This window comes from Monodelphis domestica, chromosome 7 (assembly GCF_027887165.1).
Source record: "Monodelphis domestica isolate mMonDom1 chromosome 7, mMonDom1.pri, whole genome shotgun sequence".
NCBI lineage: Eukaryota > Metazoa > Chordata > Mammalia > Didelphimorphia > Didelphidae > Monodelphis > Monodelphis domestica.
In genome coordinates, this window is record NC_077233.1 from 91499916 (window position 1) to 91524614 (window position 24699).

General features: G+C 40.5%; 1 protein-coding gene across 4 annotated transcripts in view; it reads right to left on the reverse strand.

Annotated features, from left to right (window-relative positions):
• The window catches only part of BSN (bassoon presynaptic cytomatrix protein), a 240072-nt gene that overhangs the window by 125572 nt on the left and 89801 nt on the right, over positions 1-24699 (reverse strand). For all 4 annotated transcript variants that reach the window (XM_007499946.3, XM_056805059.1, XM_056805062.1 and 1 more), the window contains one exon: positions 408-813. In XM_007499946.3, coding sequence (XP_007500008.2) covers positions 408-813 — 406 coding nt within the window. The remainder of the gene's footprint in view (positions 1-407; positions 814-24699) is intronic.

Here is a 24699-nt window from a genome sequence, read left to right on the forward strand (position 1 = left end):
TGAAATCCCAGGTCTGGTCCTAGTCCTTATCTTTATCTATTGAGAGGAAGGTGGTCAAGAAGACCAGTTAGGTAGCCCTTCTCAATGAATCTCATGACTTGGTGGGCATTTCCAACCGAATTTTGTTCATAGATTAGAGCTAGAAAGGATCTTAGGGATCATCCAATTCAACTCTTCCATTTTTTCAGATGAGAAGACCAAGATCGGGGAGGAACTGAAATTACTTAGTCACAGTCACATAGACAATAACAAAGTGGCAGAGATAGGATTCAAATCTGGTTCCTCTAACTCCAAGCCCAGGGCTTTTCCAATTTCCAACACAGCCTCCTCCTACTGGGTAGAGTTTCTGGACAGACAAACAAGCTTGCTGGATTGATATATTAATAAGAAAATTAAGTAATGGTTACCTCTGTAAGATGAGGGTTAGGGTTGAATCCACACTGGTTGCAAACCTTGTTGTGACACTGTGTACAGGTGTTGAAGTTTGGCTGGTTGGGAGAAGAGGTGAGATCTGTTGTCTTGCATATAGGACAGAGGGTGCTGCTTGGGAGGGGTGCAATTTGGGGTACTGAATAAGGGGATGTTGGAGTGCTGCCTCGATCTGGCGACACTGAGGGAGATCGGCCTGATCTCTGCATCCTGCTGTCCACCTGGAGTGTCCGATGGGGGCCATCCACCTGCGGGCCAGCCTGTCCATGAGTCCTCATCTCTCGGCGGCGGCCTTCATGGCTATGAGCACTGGCCTGCTTTAGGGTGGGGGAAGTGGCTCTCTGACTGTCCAGGTGGTCCTTAGGATCTAATCTTCTCGACATACTGTAAGAACACAGAAAACAAGCGTGGTTCAGAGATGCAACTTAGAAAGGCAATTTGAAGCTCTTTCTAGCTCAGGATACATACTTAACATGGGAGCTAGACTAGTGAAGTCTGTTTTCTTATTGCTGTAGCATTTTCCACAATAATGTAACCCCTCTCCCTCTACAGGGAAATAATAATAGGCTGCAAAGTCGACCTAATTTTTATTTATATAACACATTGAGCAAAATTCACTCCAGGACTAATGTACCATGTAGGAACATTCAAAGATGCTTTTAAGTGGCCTCCTCATTTGTTAAGCATTGAGTACCTCGAGGAGGAATAGCACTACAGGGAACTCCTTTAGGAAAGACCAAGAATGAACACAGAGGAATGACCATCACCTTTCATCCATCCATAGACAGGGCTCTGGATCTCCAAATGAAAGTGCTTAGAGGGCAAATCTTTTCATAGCCAACTCCAAAGGATTGTCCATGTTCTTTTGGTTATATTAGAATTGGGTTGTACCAACTATCATTTGAAATAAGTGGTCCTTCAACTTCTGGAGGAAAATGGTTTTCTTATATAATATAAATTTAAAAAAACCTGGTATAGGAAATGGAAAGCCAGCCTCAGAGCCAAGAATGCCTGGGTTCAAATGCTGCTTATACTTCTTGTGAGTTTAGGAAAATTACTTAACTTCTTCAGACAACTCTCTAAGACTTTAAATTATGGGGAAAGTGTTGGTTTGTATTGATAGAGTGAGTTTCTTCACCAGGAGGTTCCAGTACCCATGGAATCACAGAAATCTTGACTATAATGGGATGTGGGGTTCTGTGTGCCTGTCATCTGAGGACCAGCTTAGTTCAGAGAGAATCATCATCAAAAAGTTGGCCAAAGTTGATTTTGGGTTTGCATCTCCAATAAAAAAGTTCACATCAATATAGTTTACCAAACATTTCCCTCCCAACAATTTTGTGGCGTAGGTATCCCATAAGGACTCCAGATGACTTGGATTCTCATAAGTGTGAATTAAATCACTCTGGTTCAGATCAGTCATTGGTAGCTCCAAGAATTTAGAGTCAGGAGAGACCTCAGAGATCATTTGGTCCAAGCCTCTCATTTCACAGGAGACAAAACTAAGAAATGAAGTAGCTTACCCAAAGTTATATTGTCTTCCCTTGTTTGATTATCTTCTGCTTGAGAGCAAGAATTGTCTTTCTTTTTCTTATTTGTATTCTTAGCACTTAATACTGTACCTAGCACATAGTATAAGATTAATAAATGTCTATTATAGTATATTGTAACCTATAAGAAAAATGATCAAAAAGACAGAAAACCTAAAATATGATGGGGCCTAAGATTCTGAAGTTTTCATCTAAGGGGATTAAGTATTTATCAAGAAGTCCGTAATACCCCTCAACCAAACCAGTGCCCATGTGTAGCAGGCCCACATAGCTAAATCTTTTCCTCTGAAAAGCAACCAAAACCCAACCATTTTCAAGGGAAAAGAAGAGTGATAAGTGAATACAGAGATAAGAGGACATAAAGTTGAAAGGACCCTCAAAGATCATGATTTTCAATAACTCCCTCCTTTTGAGAAAGGGAGAAAAGATGAGATAAGGGAAATAAGAGATGGAAGAAGAAAATCTAAAGAAAAAGAGATAAAGATGGAAGGAAGAGAAAATCTATGAGAAAGAGATAGAGGTGGAAAGAGAAAATCTATGAGAAAAGTAGTAGATGAAAGATAAAGGGATAATAAAGTTATAAGACATTTGCTTTTTAAATTCTTTGTTGGAAAGTATGGGCACAGTTACCATTGGGCCAGTGAGATAGACCCAGTATTTCTCATTTCTTCAATCTCTCTGTCACCTTAAGGAACCTAGCAGCACCCTATCCCTAAGTCAATCTGGAAGACAGTATAAATAAATGAAAAGAGATGCATATGGAAAAAACAATGGAGATGGCTCAGAAGGCAATGGTTTTGGAGTTGTCAAGGATTCTCCAGGACAGGGGCCTGGGAGTCATTGTAGATTGCTTCCTTGAGGTAGTCCAAAGAGCTGCCATGGTAAAAAAAAAAGCCAATAGGATAATGGATATCATCAAGAAGGGCTTTGAAAACCAAGCAGAAAATATTTTTCTGGCCTCATACCCAACAATGGGCCACAGGCACCTAGCACACTGTGACCAAATCTGGCAGACCAATCTCAGCTACACCCACCATCTCAAGTGAAAGCATCCTCTCTGTCTACAAATTTCTCAAAATGATTTGCCTTGACTATCTTCTGCTCCTATTAATATTTGATCTTGTATTATATTTAATTATGTCCATCTTGAACAAAGTCTTACTGGATTGATTATAAGCTTCCTGATGGAAAGAATTATTGTTTTTTTCTTTGTATCCCAAGAGCAAATCACAGAGTCTTAAACATAAAAGGTATTTAATAAATACTACTGAATTTTAAATTGAACTCTAGAATTAGAGATAGTTCAGGGAAAGACAATAACAATAACTAAAAGATGCTGAGAAATAGGGAGCTGAAGAGGAGAAAGATGAATAGCCATGCTGTCTGAGCATGACTTTGAGAACAAACCAGTTCAAAGTATCCATTTGTGATTGAAAGGATTCTTAGAGATTATCTATCTATTCCAACTCCCTCATTTTATTTTTATTATTTTCTAAAATAAGTATTATTGATGCCTTTTGTTTTTACATCACAGTAATTTCTGGAAATACTTATCTTCTCTTCCGCCTCATTGAACCCCTCCCCCCCCACACACACATTCTTTTTTTAGAATTTATACTAAGTATTCACATAGCTAGGAAGTGTCTGAGGCCAAATTTGAACCCAGGGCCTCCCAGATCTAAGCCACTGAGCTAGCTAGTGGCCCCTATTGAGACACTTACTACAATGCTGAATCTGACAATATGTAAAGCATTCTGCCTTCTGCCAAAAGGAGCAAGGCAGATTTCACTAACCTTTCTCAGGATGATTGCTGATTTTTCAGTTATTAGTGGTTTGCTTCCTTTTAGTGATGTTTTCATTTACAACTGTGGTCATCTTTATGTATACTGTTCTTTTAGTTCTACTTATTTCATTCTGTATTATTTCATATACAGTTTCCCATATTTCTTTGCATTTTTCCTACTTGTCATTTCTTAGTGTAGAAAAAATATTCCATCATATTACTGTATCTTATTTTGTTCAGTCATTCTCCAAATGAAACTGCTCACTCATTTTGCAGAGAAGGAAACTGAGGTCCAGAGAAATAAAGGGACTCACAAAAGACTACAAGGATACAGAATAAAAGTGTATAAAATCACAGGGAAGTATTTCCTGTCCTCCGTGCCTGGAATGCTCTACCTACTCATCTCTGTTTCCTGGCTTTCCTGCTTCCTTCAAGGCCCAACTAAGAACTCCCCTTCTATAGCAAGTCTTTCCTACTCCCTCTTATTTCTAGTACCTTCCCTCTATTCATTTTATTTCTTATTTATCTTATACATAGCTTGTTTGTACATATTTGTTTGCTTCTTGTCTCCCCTATTTGATTATGAGCTCCTTGAGAGTAAGATATATCTTTTGCTTTTTATTTTTAATTCCCAGCACCTGGTATAGTGCCTGGCACATAGTTGGTATCTAATAAAGGTTTATTGATAGGTAGATGGGGTGAACCTTGGATTTAAAAAAAAATAAAGGAAAGAGGTTCCTTAGTTTTAAAACAGTAAATTTATGTATATAAAAGGGCAGTGCTACCTTCAAATGATGAAAACTGGTTTCCAGAACTTTGTACAGGCTAAAAACAGAAATGCTGTGGCCTCCAAAAAGGCTTTAAGAAATGTACAAATGCCCTTTCCATAATGGAATACTTAAAGGAATTGAATATATTGTGGGGACATCCCTAAGCTTGTCAAGACACCCAGTGCTCTAGCACTCCAGGAATGAACATGAGGACCTAAGAGAATTTAGCTCAGGAAATATTTCAGTTTTTGGTAAAGTAAATGCTTTTGAAAAATAAAGCTTTTATAAACGAAAACATCACTCTACCTTTCCCACTATCTAGGAAGCTACATTTGGACCTACATTTGGACAAGACTCTGCTTTCTTAAAGGATTCTAAATAAGGCATTCCATGTTTCCCCATCTAGCAGTCAGTTCCTCCTACAATCTCCAACCATTTCAACATCCCTGTAGGTTTTTGCGTTCTTCACAGTTACAAGGAAATGCCAGTGGGCCTTGACATTCAAGGATTTCTGCAGCTTCTAAAATGGAATCTAGCCTGGCCTGCACCTCTTATCTCTGAATAAACCAGACTCAGAATAAGAACCAACTGTGATTTCTCCTGAAGTCCTCCATAGATTCACCCTGATCTTTAAATCCTGGGCTCTCAAAGGGTAGGCCAGCAGAGGGCAAGTACTACCAAGATGGAAAATTAAGGGTGGGTAAAGCAATGGACGCTCTTTGTGTCAATTAAGAGCCATTGTAACTATGTTCAGAGAGACTGATTCCTGACCTATTTGGTCATAAGGTCATGGATCACTTTAGACAAAGCAACTCAAAAGGAATATGAATTAAGTTTTCAAGGGGTTGCAATCTGTACCAATGGAAGAAGGGCCACAAAGAGTCATATATGACTGAAAAATGACTCAGTGGCACAAGTATTCTGAAATCTCTTCCTTGGAGCAGTGTCTAAGGGTCTCCCTCGGCCCCCTCAGACTTTGTCTGAAAAGATTCATTTCAGTGTTCATTTTGTACTGCTGGCCCCAGGTGGCAAAACTGCTGTTTACAACTCTGGATAGTACAAATATTACCACCATTTATAGTTGAGGAAAGTATAATAGCCAATGGAAGGAAGGTGAGACTCCTCAACTCTGCTCTGTTTTCTCTTCACTCCAATACAGATCAAAGACAGTTTTGTTTTGTTTTCTCCTAAACTAGAGGTTTAAGAACAAGGGATTTGAATGTCTAGAAGACCCTCTTTAAACTGAGATCCCAAAGAAATAGAGTAGGATCACCAGCCCCCATCTCCTAGCCATTCATTGCGATAGAGGAAAGGAAGTAGCAAAAAGGTAATTAAGATGTCCTCAGCTCAAAAAACACAGAGGGATATGGACAAACATGACTGTATTTTTTAAAGTGGAGAATAGGTACTACAAGGAGAGAAACATGGCTGGCTGCTGGAGAAAAAAAAAAGCCTTTCAGACTGAAAGGGAAAGAGACCTTAAAGATCAACCAGACCAACACGTTCACTTTTACAGAGTAAGAAACTGAGGCTGAGAGAGGTTCCCATCTGATGTCATAAATAAAGTAGCACTGACTGTATTCAAACCCAGATGCTCTGATTCCCAATCCAGTGTGCTCCTATAACACAGCTGCCTCCCTAGGGCTACATGCTGCTCTAATAGTTAAGCTCTAAACATTTTAGGGTAGTTTTGTGTTTGTTTTGTTTTAGTTTGACAACAATTCAGCAAGCATTTATTAAGTAATAACTTTGTACAAGGCCCTGTGCTAGGTGCTGGAGACAGGGAGATGAAAAATAAGAAAGCTTCAGCCCTGGAGGACTTGCAATCTATTAGCAGGCAAAGACATGGGCATAAATAAGCACAATACAAGGTAGAGTGTTACCAATTTTATCTTCTTTATTTTTTAAACTTCTTTTTTACTTTGGGAAAGTATTTTTTTTAATCACAAAATGCCTCTGGTGATGGCTCTAATGGCATGGGATGTGGGTAACAAATGCATATTGCTCCAGGCTACTATAAGAGCCAGAGGGAAGTCATCTATGCAAATGTCAGTTAGTACTATTGATGCTTCAAAGGATCCATGATCTCAGAACTTCCTCCATGAAGATAGATCCCAACCCATTCACACCTTCTCATCTTTTTTCCTATGCTCTCAAAGCTCCCCCATAAAGGAACCACACAATGTGCTACCAGTTTTCCTTTATTTAAGTCTGTTAACATTTTATGGGTACCAGCCCAGGACTCAGGTGTATGTATCCAGCTTCCAGCCAAAGTCCTTTCTACATGACAGGCCCATCTCATTTTCTGCTCATCCATTGCTTGATGGTGTTTTTCCTCATGTACTTGATCCCACAGTTATTATAATGATTATTTTGTTACTATAACATGCACCTCCCAGCAACTCGTTAGGATAGGTAAAGAGGTGTAAATAGGGTAGATTGGGTGTTTGGGATTAAGTGTTTGGGAGTCTGTAGTTAGACACTGAAATTTAGAGGTTGCTGACAGCACAGCTTAATACCTAGGTAGAAAGAATTAGTGAAAATGGAAGGGAGGAGGAGTCAATATGGCAGCCTAGGGTAAGTGAACGTTCAGACCTCTGAAAACCCTTCCTTACCAATTAAAAACTAAATGCTCATAGGGGACTGAAAACCAAACCTAACAACAGGACAGAGCTAAGGAACCCTCCTGCTGTATTCACCTTAAAAGATACACATCCCCCCCCCCAAACGCCTGAATGCAAGAACACTTGGGTTTAAGAGGAAGGAAGAAGGAAAGCCCCAGGACCCCTCCCCCTCCTAGAGGGTTGAATCTCCAGTGGTGGCTGGAACCTCTGGGTGGGCAAGGGTGCTAGTCTGGAGGGAGTACCTCATGGGCAAAGCTGTGCCAGGCTCAGAGCTGTGAACACAGGCGATGGAGAAGCAGTTAGAGAAGAATCACAGAGCTGGCAGCCTAGTCACAGCAGAGGAGACACTCCATATTGCCCCCCCACAGAGGTTTTGGCCTCAGGGCAGATCCAACTCTGCAAGTTAAACTCAGCTGGGTTTAATTTCATCAAGCCTTCAGAATGCAGGGAAGCTCATGCTCCAATACCCCTCCTCCACAAACTGCACTGAGAGATTTGCTGACTAAACTCCAAGGGTGAAGGCTGACAGAAAAGCCCCAAACCACAAATCCAGCACATAATGAGAGGAGCAAGAGTGCAGCAGACTACAGGGGGAAAGGGAGGGCAAATATGAGCAAACAACAGAAAAAGAAAAAAGAAATTACAGCCGACAGCAATGAACAAAGAGCAAATGTAACAGAGGAAGATGAAGGAATACCAAGCAAAAACACAGAAACGCCAGCAAACTGGACACAGGCTTTGAAAGAACTCAAAATACAATTCAAAACACAATTAAGAGAGGCTGAAGAAAACTGGGAAAAGAACTTAAAAAGCAAGATAAGTCATCTGGAAAAAGAAAATAATGTCTTGAAAGCCAAAATTAATCAGCTTGAAAATGAGGAGATGAAAGATGAGGCAAAGAAAATGAAAGATGAGGCAAAGAAGATGAAAGATGGCCTCCAAAGAAAATCAGACCAGAAGGAGGATGACAAAAAAGCCAGGAATGAAATCCAGTCTTTAAATACCAGAATACAATAATTAGAAGCAAGCGACTTCACAAGGCATCAGGAAACTACAAAACAAAATCAAAAGAATGAAAAAATTGAGGAAAATATGAAACAACTCATTCACAAAACAGAAGATTTAGAAAATTGTTCTGAGAGAGACAACTTAAGAATCATTGGTCTACCAGAAGACCATGACAAAAGAAAAAGCCTGGACATCATCCTACAGGATATTATCCAAGAAAACTACCCCAACATTCTAGAACAAGAGGGAAAAGTGGAGATTGAAAGAGTCCATGGATCACCTCCTGTACTTAATCCCCAATTGACAACACCCAGGAATGTTATGGTCAAATTCAAGAATTATCAGACCAAGGAAAAATATTACAAGCTGCTAAGAAGAAGTCATTCAGATACCATGGAACTACAGTGAAAATAACACAGGATCTGGCTGCATCTACACTGAAGGACCAAAAGGCATGGAATATGATGTTCCAGAAAGCAAGGGAACTAGGTCTACAACCAAGAATCAACTACCCAGAAAAACTAACTATATTCTTACAGGGGAAAGTATGGTCATTTAATAAAATGGAAGAATTCTAAGCATTTGTAAAGAAAAAACCAGACCTGAACAGAAAATTCAAGACCCAAACAAATTAAGAAAGGGGGAAAAAAGAAAAACAAAAAACAAAAAACAAAAAGAAGGCATTGGTAACTCTTAAAAATTGTTATTATCACCTGGGTAGCTAGAAGAATTATACTTAGAGGGAACAGTGACAAACTGTATAGGATGAAATGCTAAGACATGTATGTATGCATGTAGATATATGTATGCATAAATATATATGTATATACATATGCATATGCATATACAAACATATATATATACAACTAGAGTTAAAAAGAGATGTTAATACTAAGAGAAATGGGAAAAGAAACAAAAAGGGGTAAATTTAAATGTCACAAAGAAGCACATGGCAGGAGGGGGGGAGAACATCAATACACTGGAAGGGTAAAGAAGTTGGTGATAGGAAATACTCAACTCTTATGTGCATTGAAATTGACTTAAAGAGGGAAGAACAATCAAATACATTGGGGCAGAGAATTGATTTGTGCCCCATAGGGAAGTAGAAGGGTAACAAATGGTGGGGAGGGAAGCAATACAAGGGAGGGAGAGGTTGGGGGTAGTTTAAAAAGACTATAAAAATGAGAGGGGAATAAGAAGAGGGGGGTAGAAAGGGAAGTAAAATAAGGGTGGTAATTAGGGGGACCAATTAAAAACAAAACATTGGTATAGAAGGAAATAGTGAAAGAAGAAAGGGCAGGACTAGGAATGGAAATCAAAATGCTGGGAAATACACAGCTAGTATTCATAACTCAAAATGTGAATGGAATGAACTCACCAATAAAACGCAAGCAAATATCAAAGTGGATTAAAAACCAAAACCCTACCATATGCTGTCTACAAGAAACACACATGAGGAAGGTAGACACGCATAGGGTAAAAGTAAGAGGATGGAGCCAAATCTATTGGGCATCAACTGACAAAAAGAAGGCAGGAGTTGCAATCATGATATCTGACAAAGTCAAAGTAAAAAATAGATATAGTCAAAAGAGATAGGGAAGGTTATTACATCCTGATAAAAGGCAGTATAGACAATGAGGAAATATCAGTACTCAACATGTATGCACCAAATGGCATAGCATCCAAATTTCTAAAGGAGAAACTAGTGGAGCTAAAGGATGAAATAGAAAAACTATACTTGTGGGAGACCTGAACCTTCCTCTATCAGAACTAGATAAATCAAACCAAAAAATAAATAAGAAAGAGATAAGATAAGTGAATGAAATCTTAGAAAAATTAGAGTTAGTAGATATGTGGAGAAAAATAAATAGGGACAAAAAGAACTACACCTTCTTTTCAGCAGCACATGGTACATTCACAAAGATTGACCATGTACTAGGGCAGAAAAACTTTGCAAACAAGTGCAAAAGAGCAGAAATAATAAATGCAACTTTCTCAGATAACAATACAATGAAAATAATAATTAGTAAGGGTACATGGAGAGGCAAATAAAAATTAATTGGAAATTAAACAATACAATTCTCCAAAAATCAGTTAAAGAACAAATCATAGAAACAATTAATAATTTAATTGAAGAAAATGACAATGATGAGACACCCTTTCAAAATCTATGGGATGCAGCCAAAGCAGTACTCGGGGAAATTTATATTTTTGAGTTCATATATTAACAAATTAGGGAGGGCAGAGGTCAATGAATTGGGCATACAAATTAAAAAACTAGAAACACTAGCAATAGCAATTAGAGAAGAAAAAGAAATTGAGGGTATTAAAATAGACAATGAGAAGACCAAGCTATCACTCTTTGCAGATGATATGATGGTCTATTTAAAGAATCCTAGAAAATCAACTAAAAAGCTAGTTGAAATAATCAACAACTTTAGCAAAGTTGCAGGATACAAAATAAACCCACATAAGTCATCAGCATTTCTATATATCTCCAACACATCTCAGCAGCAAGAATTAGAAAGAGAAATTCCATTTAGAATCACCGTAGGCAATATATAAAATACTTGAGAATCTATCTGCCAAGACAAACATTGGAACTATATGAACACAACTACAAAACACTCTCTACACAATTAAAACTAGATCTAAACAATTGGAAAAATATAGATTGCTCATGGGTAGGACGAGCTAACATAATAAAAAATGACAATCCTACCCAAATTAATTTACCTATTTAGTGCCATACCCATTGAACTACCAAAAATCTTTTTTACTGAATTAGAAAAAACCATAACAAAGTTCTTTTGGAAGAACAAAAGATCAAAGGTATCCAGGGAAATCATGAAAAAAAAATGAAAAGGAAGGTAGCTTTGCAGTCCCAGATCTCAAACTATACTATAAAGCAGTGGACATCAAAACAATTAGTAGTAGTAGTCTCTTGGTAACCGAGGATGACGATTGTCTTTGTGCGCTTTCATCTGTGGTGTAGATGAGTGTGCACAAAAAACACTTTGTGCATCGACTTTTCCACTTAAATCTCCTTCATGCACAAGATAGTTCCACTCTCTCGGTGTTGGAAGCCAGAGTCCATTGGCACGAAAAATTGTTACAACTGGAGACTTCCTCAGCTGCATTGGATGGCCGTGTTGTCTTTTGTGCTCCAACACGCCCTAAGCACTCCACAGTGCTTTGCTGCGTCGCCCTCTCAGCCGTTGAACCTTCTTATTTGTTTCTTCCATCTGTTCGGCCAAAGCAGTCATCACATGCTGGGTGAGCAAAGCCTTGGTTCACCAGGGGTCTACAACCCTATGGCTACCCTCACAAGGTTTAGCCAGCCTGTCGAAACCATTGTCCGGGGTGTGGCAAAACAATATGGTACTGGCTAAGACACAAAAAGGAGGGCCAGTGGAATAGACTTGGGGTAAATGAGCTCAGCAAGACAGTCTATGATAAGCCCAAAGATCCCAGCTTTGGGGACCAAAATCCACTATTTGAAAAAAAAACTGCTGGGAAAATTGGAAGACAGTAGGGGAAAAATTAGGTTTGGATTAACATCTCACACCCTACACCAAGATAAACTCAGAATGGGTGAATGACTTGAATATAAAGCAGGAAACTATAAGCAAATTAGGTAAACACAGAATAGTATACATGTCAGATCTTTGGGAAAGGAACGATTTTTAAAACCAAGCAATAGCTATAAATAAATCACAAAATGTAAAATAAATAATTTTGATTACATCAAATTAAAAAGTTTTGTACAAACAAAAGCAATGCAACCAAAATAAAAAGGGAAGCAACAAATTGGGGAACAATCTTCATAACAAAAACCTCTGACAAAGGTCTAATTATTCAAATTTATAAAGAACTAAATCAATTGTACAAAAAAATCAGGCCATTCTCCAATAGATAAATGGGCAAGGAACATGAATAGGCAATTTTCAGTTAAAGAAATTAAAACCATTAATAAGCACTTGAAAAAGTGTTCTAAATCTCTTATAATCAGAGATGCAAATCAAAACAACTATGAGGTATCACCTCACATCTAGCAGATTGGCTAACATGACAGCAACGGAAAGTAATAAATGCTGGAGGGGATGTGGCAAAGTTGGGACATTAATGCATTGCTGATGGAGTTGTGAATTAATCCAAACATTCTGGATGGCAATTTGGAACTATGCACAATGGGAACTAAAAAACTGTCTGCCCTTTGATCCAGTCATAGCACTGCTGGGTTTGTACCCCAAAGGGATAATAAGGAAAAAGACTTGTACAAGAATATTCATAGCTGTGCTCTTTGTGGTGGCAAAAAATTGGAAATTGAGGGGATGCCTTTCGATTGGGGAATGGCTGAACAAATTGTGGTATATGTTGGTGATGGAATACTATTGTGCTAAAAGGAATAATGAACTGGAGGAATTCCATGTGAACTGGAATGACCTCCAGGAATTGATGCAGACTAAAAGGAGCAAAACCAAGAGAACATTGTGTACAGAGACTGATACTCTGTGGTACAATAGAATATAATGGACTTCTCCATTAGTGGCAATGCAGTGATGGCGAACAACCTAGTGGGATCTATGAGAAAGAACACTATCCACATTCAGAGGAAAAACTGTGGGAGTAAAAACACTGAAGAAAAACAATTGCTTGATTACATGGGTCAAGGGGATATGATTTGGAATGTAGACTCTAAATGAACATCCTAGTGCAAACACCAACAACATGGAAATAGGTTCTGATCAAGGGCACATGTAATACCCGGTGGAATTGGGCATCAGCTATAGGAAGGTGGGGGGGAGGAGGGAAGGGAGGGAAAGAATATGAATCTTGTAACCAAGGAATAACGTTCTAAATTGAAAAGAAGAGAAAAGAAAAGGAGGGGGAGAGGGGAGGGGAGGGGAGGGGAGGGGAGGGGAGGGGAGGGGAGGGGAGGCTTCTGTCTAAGGCAGAAGGACAAGGGCTCGGCAAACAGGGTTAAATGACTTGCCCAGGGTCATACAGATGACTTAAATGTACCCCTTCTCTCTACTTACTCCAGCCAGAGACCTTTGGAGTAATGGCCTTGCAGTATTTTGAAGGTACAATGGATAGAGCAGTGGACTGGGAGCCAGGAAGACATGTTCCTGAATTCAAGCCTGGCCTCAGACACTTACTAGCTAGATGACCCTGGGCAAGTCACTTAACTTTGTTTGTCTCAGTTTCCTCATCTATAAAATGAGCTGGAGAAGGAAATAGCAAACCCCATCCAGTATCTTTGCAAAGAAAACCTGAAATGGAATCATCAAGGGTTGGACATGATTGAAAAACAACTGAACAGGCATTCTGGAATCTCTTCCCTGAAGTGGTGTTCAAGTATCTCCCCCAATCAAAGGACTTTCTATGAAAAGGTTGGTTTGAGTGTTCATTTTGTGCTGCTGGTTCCAAGTGCCAAAACTGCCATTTACAGCTCTGGGTAGTACAAGTATTACCACCATTTTATAGCTGAGGAAATAGCAATTGACAATGGAAGTAGGGTGGGGCCCCTCAACTCTTATTCTGTTTGTTTACTCTACTAAAGAGAATAACCTTCATATTGGGAAGTATAAAACAAAAGCAGGAAACAGAGAATTGAAATGTGAAATAAGTAAGGCAAGATGGAGCACCATATTGTCCTCAATAAACTGAAGTCACCAGTCCCAGATGAACTACATTCCAGGGCACTGAAAGAAATCATGAATGTGACTGCTGAGACACTGTCAGTTAACTCTGAAAAACTGTAGAGAACAAGAAAGACAACAGGGCTAGAGACAGGCAAAAGTCTCAATTTTCAAAAAGGGAAATAAAGGTTATTCAAAGAAATGGCCAGTAAGCTTAACTTCAATTCCTGCCCAATTTCCAGAATTCTAGAATTATTAAAGGAATGGTCCTTAGAAGGGCAAGTAATGATTGCTAAGAGATAGAAAAGCTTTGGAAATAACAAGTTATGCCAGACTGACCTATTGCATGATGGATTAAGGGAATGCTATAGACATAGGTCAGTGGGTTTCAGTTTGACAAACTTTCCCACAAAATCTCTGTGGAAAAGATGGAGGACTGGCTGGCTTTAAGTACTTTGGTGGGGCTCAGAGCTGGTTGAAAGACCCCAGAATACTTCAAGGCTGGGTAATTTAAGTTAATGCTTGGGATATATTTAAATCAGAGAGGAACTCACCTATGACACATACAAACCCCAATCACCTTCCTTCAATTATAGTTCCTTAAATCAAAAGGGGGATGATAAATGGATTAAGGTCAACATAGAGGGCTATGGAACTGCCAAAGATCTATCTCAAGAAGGATAGGAGTCATACCAAGCTAAAATTATGAGCTGAATCTAATAAGATACAATTTCACAGAGATCATTGTAAAATCCTGTACTTGTTTTGAAAAAACAAAATCAGCTGCATATGAAGAAGTGGAGGGAAGATCTGGAGGTTTTAGTAGACCTCAGATTCAATGAGTCAACACTAACATATTGCCAGAAGCAGAATGTCCAGCAGAAGGGAGGTAGGAGTTCCACTGCTGGTCGGACTACACCCGGAGTAATGGGTTCAGTTCTTGGTGCTATATTTTTAGGAAGGACACTGATAAGCCGGATAATGTTCCAGCAAGGACCATCAGAAAGATGGCAAAGTCCCTGGAAACCAAGTCATATGAGCAAAGACTGGTTGAAGAAACTGGGAGTGTTGAGTACAGAGAAGAGAAAACCGTCTTCTGTATTTAAAAGGCTACCCTGTGGAAGAAGATTGGTCTTGTTTTCCTTGATCCTGAAAGCTGAACCAGGAGCAGTAAGAGGAATTGCAGAAAGGCAGGTTTCTAGCCAACAAAAAGAAAACCTTTCTACCAATGAGAGCTATTCCAAAGTGGAATGGGCTGCCTCTGAAGGTAGTGAGTTTCCCATCAATGGAGGTTTTGGAAGAAATATAAAGGCATTCTTGCTTAGGGAACGCTTGCACTACATGACCTCTGTGGTTCCTTCCCACTAAGAGACGTGATTTTGAGACGGAGGCTCACAGATATCTAGGAACTTGCATATGGTCACAAGCAGTAGAGAAAAGATTTGAACCTTGGACTTTTGATTTCAATGAGGCAGAGGCAGTCAGGTAACAAAGATAAAGCATCAGACCAGGATTTGGGAAGACCTGGGTTCAATCTGACCTCAGACACTTCCTAGCTGTGTGACCCTGGGCAAGTCATTTAACCCTGTTTGCCGAGCCCTTGTCCTTCTGCCTTAGACAGAAAGTAAGGGTTAAAAAAATCCATGAAGCAACTAGATGAAACTGAACTCTCAGTCCAGTTGATCGTGTGACCCTGGTGAAGTCATTTAACTTTTACCTGCCTCAGTTTCCTCGTCTGCAAAATGGGGGATCATAACAGCACCTACCTCCCAAGATTGTTGTGAAGGTCAAATGAAATGTTATGTGTGAAGCTCTTTGTAAACCTTAAGGTGTTACCTGAGGGATTGCTGCTATTATTAAACTGAAATGTCTCTCAGGGACCCTTTGGAACAGACTAAAGGCCAGAGTCAAAACCAAGAAACAAGCCTGATTGTAATGAAGGAGTCAAGCAGTCAGTGAATCAGAAAGACAGCTGTTGTTATTGTACACTCCCAGAAGCCAGAGGAAATCAATATAGCTGACGTCTGAAAGAGGCAGCAATCCACAGGCCTGTTTATCTTAGAATCATAGGCATATGGGATTTGGAATGAGAAAAAAACCTTAGTGTCTGTCTAGTCCAACCCCTTCATTTCAGAGGAGAGGGAACTGAGGCCCACTTTGTAGTTAAGCGACTTGCCCACAACAATCACATAGCAAGTTATCAGTCAATACTTGAACACATGGTTCCCCACAGTCCAGGCCATAATGGCATCTTACATAGCTAAGCCCCATCCAAGTGCCCTTCACCAGCACTTAAGGGCATTCCCAGTGGGAGAAAGGGCAAAACTGGCAGCTAGGCCCACAAACACTCACCCCTCAGCCACTTTTACTGTCAACCACCACCTGAATTCATGACTTGACAGCTCTAGGGAAGTCCTCAGTGTGGAACTGAGAACTTGTTCCTAGAACACCCTAGTAAGTGGGCAAAAATGGGGATGCCCATATCAGCTTAGGGAGGAAGGGATGGAGAGGCCTGGGAGGCCCAGATGGCACAGGAGACTTGCAGCTCTGGGTTCAGAGGCTCACGCCCATGTGAACATTCAACCCACAGCAAAGCAAATCTAAGGAAACTGCCCAGATTGGACTGTTTTCCTTATCATGGGACCAGCAAGCTGGTTTTGGTTTCCACTTTCACTTTTCCATTACTCTCATAAGTGCCTTGTGGTTAGACCTCTTAATACACTGAAACCACAACAAATTACCTGGACCAACAGGGTACAGGGCCAACCAGAATTAGGAAAACATCTGAGACACAAAATATTTCTTTAAGGAAATGCAATTTTGTTATTTCTAACTGGAGCAATGGAAATAGCATCGCTCCAAGTCAAAAGACCAAGATGTGAGTTCAAGCTCCACCATTGGCTACTTGTGTGACTCTGGACAAGGCACTTAATCTTCTTGATGTTGTTGTTCAGTTGTGTCTGACTTTCTGTGACATCATTTGGAGTTTTCTTTGCACAGACGCTGGAGTGGTTTGTAATTTCCTTTTAACAGATGAGGAAACTGAGGCAAATAGGGTTAATTAACTTGCCCAGAGCCTACACAGCTCATAAGTGTCTGAGGCCTCCAGCTCTTAAAAAAAAAACCTTTATCTTCTATCCTATAATCAATACTAGTTATTATTATTAGTTCTAAGGGAGAAGAGGGGTAAGGGCTAGGCAATGGGGGTCTGGCTCTCAATTCACTGAGCCACTTAGCTGCTCCCCTCCACACACACACCAATTACATTTTAATTTGGGTCAGGCCATAATCAGGAGTGTTGCAGCCCCCGTCTAACATTTCTGTTCTGTATCATGCTGCCTCTCTGCTGCTTTTATTATTAACATAATAATAATTATTATGATTACATACAATGACACTAAACATTACCAAGAAGTTGTGACAGACCTACTCCAATGAACAATTTAGAAACATTTGTAATTAGTATTTTGTGTACAAATTGGTGCTACTGAGACTTGGTAATGATTCCTTCCTTTGAGTAGATTTAACTGTTAAAAAAAAACAACATAAAACCTAGTCCTTCTTGAACTCCGAATTACTGAGACTTCAGGCCCACCTCGAAGTCCTTAATCAATTCAGTGAATACATAAGATTTGATGAAATAATACTACATTATATATGTATAATATTATTGGAATATAATACTATAATAATATACTTTCCCTAGGGAGGGAATGGTCAGGCTATAGCTGGTGTCAACAGAGATGAGCTGACATGGGGAGTACATGAGACTGACTAGGTGGGGTTATTAGGTGCTACAAAAGGATTGAAACCACTTAGGTAGGGCAGCTAGGTAGTTCAGTGGTTTGAGAGCCAGGACTAGAAACAGGATATCCTGGCTTCAAATCTAACCTCATTCACCGAGGAGAGAGAGAGAGAGAGAGAGAGAGAGAGAGAGAGAGAGAGAGAGAGAGAGAGAGAGAGAGAGAGACAGAGAGAGAGAGAGAGAGAGACAGAGAGAGAGAGAGAGAGAGAGAGAGAGAGACAGAGAGAGACAGAGAGAGACAGAGAGACAGAGAGACAGAGAGTCAGAGAGAGACAGACAGAGAGAGAGACAGAGAGACAGAGACAGACAGAGACAGAGACAGAGAGACAGAGAGTCAGAGAGAGACAGACAGAGAGAGAGACAGAGAGACAGAGACAGAGACAGAGACAGAGAGAAGACAGACAGACACAGACAGAGTGATAGAGAAAGAGACATAAAGAGCAACAGGGAGGAAGGAAGGAAGCAAGCAAGGAAGGAAGGAAGGAAGGAAGGAAGGAAGGAAGGAAGGAAGGAAGGAAGGAAGGAAGGAAGGAAGGAAGCAAGCAAGCGAGCAAGCAAGCAAGGAAGGAAGGAAGGAAGGAAGGAAGGAAGGAAGGAAGGAAGGAAGCAAGCAAGCGAGCAAGCAAGCAAGGAAGGAAGGAAGGAAGGAAGGAAGGAAGGAAGCAAGCAAGCAAGGAAGCAAGGAAGCAAGCAAGGAAGGAAGCAAGCAAGGAAGGAAGCAAGGAAGGAAGCAAGCAAGGAAGGAAGGAAGCAAGGAAGGAAGGAAGCAAGGAAGGAAGCAAGCAAGGAAGGAAGGAAGGAAGGAAGGAAGGAAGGAAGGAAGGAAGGAAGGAAGGAAGGAAGGTTGCTATATAGAGCAATAGGCCTGGAGTTAGGAGGACCTGGGTTCAAATATGACCTCGGACATTTCCTGGCTGTGAGGCCCTAGGCAAGTCACTTAACCTCGATTGCCCAGTCCTTACAGCTCTTCTGTCTTAGAATCAATACTAAAATAGAAAGTAAGGGTTTTAAAAGAAATTAAAATCCCTCTCCCTTCCTCCTTGATTTGCAGGGTTTTGGAGACTGGATTTTGAAGTGTTGACGATATCATCAGGATGAGTCACTTCACTGTGCAGGTTGGTTTTGCTGAACCACTTTCCCTCTTCTTTCTTCACTCTTTCTTACAAAAGATAGCTAAATGGGTAGGGAAGGGGCTGAAGATATATTCAGAAATGGCGGTAATATGAAAAAAAGATGAGTATGAATATTTTTAAATATATGAAAGGCTAAGCTCCAAAGAAGATCTCTGAGAAGATTCCTCATGCCCCTTTTTTTGCAGAGTTGGGTAATAGTTACATATAATATCAGCTTTTTTTATATGTTAGTTTTTCTGAAAAAGTTTTCCTCATTTATTTTTTGCTATAAAGAATAGTTCTCTGGGAAAGGAAAGAACTACATTGGAAAATGTATACAGCATGAAAACAAACTGTCAATAAAACATATTTTAATTTAAAGACTCGATTATGTCAAGATCAATAATGAAACCTGCTATGCATCTCCTGATAAAGAAGTGATGGGTTCAGGGTAAAGAATGAGATATAAATTTTGGGACTAGACATATTTGCTACAGGTTTGTTTTTCTTTTTTTTCTTTGAGGGACATGGGAGAGAAAGAATAGATTTTTGTCAATTGAAAAAATAAAATGTAATTGAATTTTTTTAGACCAGATTGTGCTAAGAAAAAAGGTTAATTAAAAATGAAAAGTACTTGTCTAGCCACTGACAATCTAATGCCTTCTTCATTTATTCATCAAGTCTTGGGTATCTACTAATCCACAAGCAGCTCCCAAGACCTGCCTAACAGGAAGCAGACAGAGTCAGACAAGATAAGGAAGGAGAATAGCAATGGTTTGTCCTGACTGACTAGCCCTGCCTGGGCAGTGAGCTATGTCCCAGCCTCAGAAGCAAAATGAACCAATATTAATTCTGATCTATCAGTTCCTTGTATCTGCTGCTGTCCAGGTTGGGGTCAGGGACTTTGTCGCAGGACTAGAGACAGAGCTGAGGCAAGGGCCAAGGCTAGAGGAAAAAGCTGAAATTCAAATTCTATCAGAGAAGTCTTTTTCAGTTCCACAAGAATCTCAGTCCCATGTTTCAGTGAAAAACAACTTGTATATTTCCAGAGATCTGTGATTTCTTTTTCCTATGCCTGAGATCTCAACCCCTCCAAGCCTTAGTTAGTCACTGGGTAGTAGGAGAAGCTATGGCCAATCATCTGGTGATGGGGCCCTCCAAGCAGCTCAGCTGCAATTTAGATAAACCATACAATCCATCCCTCAGTCTTCCAACTATGGTCCCAGGGGCCATAGTTTTCAAGAATCCAGGTCACCTTCCTGACCACAATGAAGCATCAGAAGGAGGGCTTTGTTGGATGAGAAAGGACGCCGAGAAGATCCTGACATGAAGCAGCTGGTATGTGCTGTGCTTTCTGCCAATGGTTCTCTGATGGCTGACATATGCAAGCTAGATATCATCTCTGGGGTTCAGATACCAAACGCTACTTTGAGCAGAAAGTCTATTTTATAATAAGAGAAAGCATGTGACTCTCCAGAGAGCCTTCCAAGGGCTCCTGGCACATTTCCCTAAAGGAGGGAGCCCAGGAGTATCCTAAGGGGCAACATCTTCACTTTGAAGGATTTTCAGTTCCAGGCATTGGGTTCAGGCCAGCCTGGAATGTGGAGGTGATGGCGACACTCACAACCAAGCACAAGGTCTGGACCAGACTAGAGATAGACACAACACCTGAGTTTCCGGGGCTCCCTGATCCACGTAGACAAAGATAATACTGTCCCTGTTGCACATGACTGGAAGGACAGGGCCCCACTGTGGGATGGCCATCTTGGCATCTCCCTGTGCTGCTCAACTCTCTTCAGGAGGGGAATTCTTGTTTTTTCTACAATTCCTCAGCTCCATCTCAGGCTATTTTACATCAGCACCATCTGCCATTATTTCTCAGTTCCTGCAGTCTGTTCTAGGGCCTCACAGGCCAATCGGTGTGAGCCCAAAGGCAAGCCTCGGCTCTCCCCTCACCAACTCTCTGGGAGATTTCCCCTTCCCTCTCTCTGGCTTCCACACGTGCTTGCTCTCACAGACAATTGTGAATGGGGAGCGTGGGGCAAGGGTCCTGCTTTTTGACTGAAGGAGAGCTTCTAAAGTCAAGAACCTCTAATCCTGAGCCCAGAAGGCATTTCATAATGCGGAGTCAGCTTATTCCATGGCCTCCATGCCACAAATACTGCTCTTATAACCTTTCACCAAGGGATAGATCATCCTGCCTGTCAGTTCTTGTCCCAAGGCTGTTCAAGAAGAAAGAGGGACAAAACAAGCCCCCATGGCTATCTCCACAGAGGCAGTGGTCACAACTAGAAGCTAGTTTGATTCCACAAGCATTTAATTCATTTTGGAATTAAAATACTTATTATTTAAATTTTAAAATAGTAAAACATTTTATTGATGCCTTTTTGTTTTCACATCACAGAGGCTTCAAGATATAGCCTGTTCCATACTCAATCAGAAAGATCTTATGTAACAACAATGAAAACCAGTTCCATAAAGCCAACCAAACACAATGGTCTCTTCTGCTAGCATATGCAACATCTGGCACCCATTGTCCCTCAGTCTTCAAAGAGATAAGAGAAGTACATTCCTCAATGGCCTTCTTCTCAAGGGCCAAGTCAGATCATTACAATTATGAAGTATTCACTCTTACTGGAGATCTGCAAACATTTATTAAGCACCTACTATGAATGAAAAGAACCTTGTGCTCAACAGTGGAATACAAAGAGAGATATAACACGGGCCCTATACACGACACAAATAACTACAGCATTTGAATTCAGGGCAAAGGAGAGGGTCCAGGCAAAAATCTGAGAAACCACTTGGCTGGGGAGGGGTGGGGAAGGAAGGGACAAGAATTAGAGGCTAATGGAGGAAATAGCTCCTGAGGTTTTCTTAAAAGGGAGGAAGACCTTGGTGATGGAGTAGAAAGTGTTGAGCTTCAAGTCAAGGGATCTGGGTTTGAATCTTGGTCACGGCAAGTAAATCAATTACATTGGAGTCTTAATGTCCTCATCTATAAAATAGAAACAATAACACTTATATTATGCACCTCCCTAGGCTGTTATTTAAAAGCATTTTATAAATTTTAAAGAATTATAGAACAGCTAGGTGGCACAGTGGATGAATCAGGAGGACCTGGCTCAAATTTGACCCCAGATATTTCCTAGCTATGTGACCCTGGGCAAGTCACTTAACCCCCATTGCGTAGCCCTTACCAACTCTTCTGTCTTGGAACAAATATACAATATTGATTCAAAAACAGAAGGTAACGGATTTTTTAAAAAGATACTGATTGAGGAGAAAAGAGACTTGGTAACAGAATGGGTACAGAGGATAAGGTTATAAAGGACATAGGAAGATTGGGGGAATAGGGTTGGTGAGGCTAAATATAAGGAAGAGAACAGAGGACAGTCTCAAATAGCTCTAAAGTTATTAAATCCAGGGACTGGATAAATGTTTGCATCACTGACAGAAATAGCTGATATTTATACAGTGATTTAGGGTTTACAAAGGGCTTAACATACATTATCTGATTTGTTCCTTATACAACCCTGGTCTACAGGTGCTATTTTCCCCATTTTCGAGATGAAGTTAAGTGATGTACCCAGATTCACACAGCTAACCAATACTGAGGTAGGATTCAAACACAGGTGTGTCTGACTCCAAATCCACTGGGAAAAGAATGCTAGTTTGGGGAGAGGGAGAGAAGAAAAGGTAAATTCAACACTAAGGATTTTTTTAAACCCTTACCTTCCATCTTAGAATCAATATTGTATATCTGTTCCAAGGCAGAAGAGTGGAAAGGGCTAATCAGTGGAGATTAAGTGACTTGCCCAAGGTCACATAGCTAGGAAGTGTCTGAGGCCAGATTTAAAACCAGGACATCCCATTTCCAGATCTCATATCCTATTCACTGTGCTACCTAACTGCCCCTGGAACAATATCATCAGATGCTAGAGTTCAGAGTAGAATTGCTCCTAGGCTTTATGCCTAGGCTCCCCCTCCTTTCACAAGCCTTCAGGGAGAAATAAAATGGCTTAAAGTCAAGAGTTGGACCATAGTCAAGGAAGTGGAGCATACCAACAACTCCTCTGGGGGCTTTCCTCTAGCCAGCAGGGCTGAAGACACCATATGCTGTAGAGCTGATGGGAGAAAAGAAAACATTATGAATTCTAGGAGTTGGAGTCGTGGGCTTAGAACCAGAAAAACAGTGGATACAAGGAGAGAAAGAAGAAGTTTTAGAACTAGAAAAGTCCCAAAGACTTATGCTGATGGTCATAAAAATGGGTGCATTAGAAAAGATTAGGAAGAGAAAGACACTTGGGACTTGTGTTTTTGAGGGGAGTTGAAATGACTTGACCAGATAAGAGAATGACCTGTAGATTTTACTTGCTAATGGACTTCCCTGAAATTACATAACCATTAGCTTTTAACTGCTATTTCTGACCACCACCAGCAATCTATTCATTCAAACTCCCTATTCCCTTCTCTCAGTATTCAAAGTGCAATTCCTTCCACTGCCTTTTAGAATAATAAAAAATAAAAGCCTAGGTTCAGGGGTGGGGGAGTGACACTATGAGATCAGCGAGAGAAACCTCTCCTCTAAATAGGAACTGCTTTTCCCACCTTCTTTTCATATGTGACATTTGAGCTGCTGAGCAAAGGCACAAAGGGAAATGTCCTATATTCTAGCTGCTATTGCTTCTTCAGTAGGAAGGTTTTCCTCTCATTCCACGTTGGATGGTTAGAGAAACCATTGTTATCCCCAGACTAAAGGTAATAGCAATACAACATGGAGTCTCCCCAAACCCCGGAAGTGTAAATGAGACAATTTCTCAGCCGTGGCTGGCCAGCCCTGCCTAACTTTGGACAGGTGCTGAAGTTATTCTCCTTGCACAATCTAGAGTCCATACCTAGCGCAGGAATCATCAAGTATTTCATGGAGGTTCCATGCTAGTGACATGAACAAATAGGCCTGTACAAAGAGACCACTAAAACATGGTCCCTGTCCTCAAGCAGTCTACAGTCTAGGAGAGACAAGCCATGTACAGAAGAGGTAAAAATAATAACACAGGGCTGTCAATCCTAAAGACCAACTTGGCGAAATAGAGTCTAAGTGTTAAAGGTGTTTAGGAGGAAATGCCTTATGGACTAGACTAGTTGGTAATTGTTTCGTGAAGGAAATAGGCCTAAAAGGATCAGAAAGGCATTGAGCAATAAGCAGAAAGAAAGGGAAAGATCATTCCAAGAAAAGGCAAAGAGATGGGAACTAGAGGCCACTTTGCCTAGCAGTGGGAGATAAAGATGAAAAGGAAATATGGATGTTTGAATGCTAGCATGGTTCCTAGTGAATTCTCTGAGACACTGACTACAAACAAAGAAGCTGGTTGATGCTGGTGTTGGCATCCCACAAGATCCCTATGCATTGTGTTTTACATTCTCTGGATGGTTTTCTGCATTCACCTGTTGTAGATATTCTACGGATGCAGGTGGAACCATGCTTGGCTGCAAAGGAATCAAAATAATCACTCTCGAATGGAAAAGCATTGCCTGTAGTTTGAAAAGTGATGATTCAGACCTTCATCATACCCAAAGAGAAAGATAAGCCTGAGCACTGTTAGTTGGAAATCACAGCACTCTGTGGGCCCCAGGAGACAGCTGCTACTAAGGAGAGCAAAGCAAGTGCTGAGGAACAATACTACTCCAAGGAGGAAGAACTACTGATCAGCCCTATCAACATTTTGGTGTTGTTCAGTCGTGCTAATTCTTTACGCCCTCATTTAGGATTTTCTTGGTAGAGACACTGGAGTGGTTTGCCATTTCCTATTCCAGCTCAATTTACATGTGAGAAAACTGAGGCAAACAGTATTCAGAGACTTGCCCAGGGTCACACAGCTAGCAAGCCCATAACAAGAAAACAACAGCAAGTCTCATGGAGATCTGATTCCTGGTGAGACATCCATCCAAAGAAGATGGATAAAAAAGCAT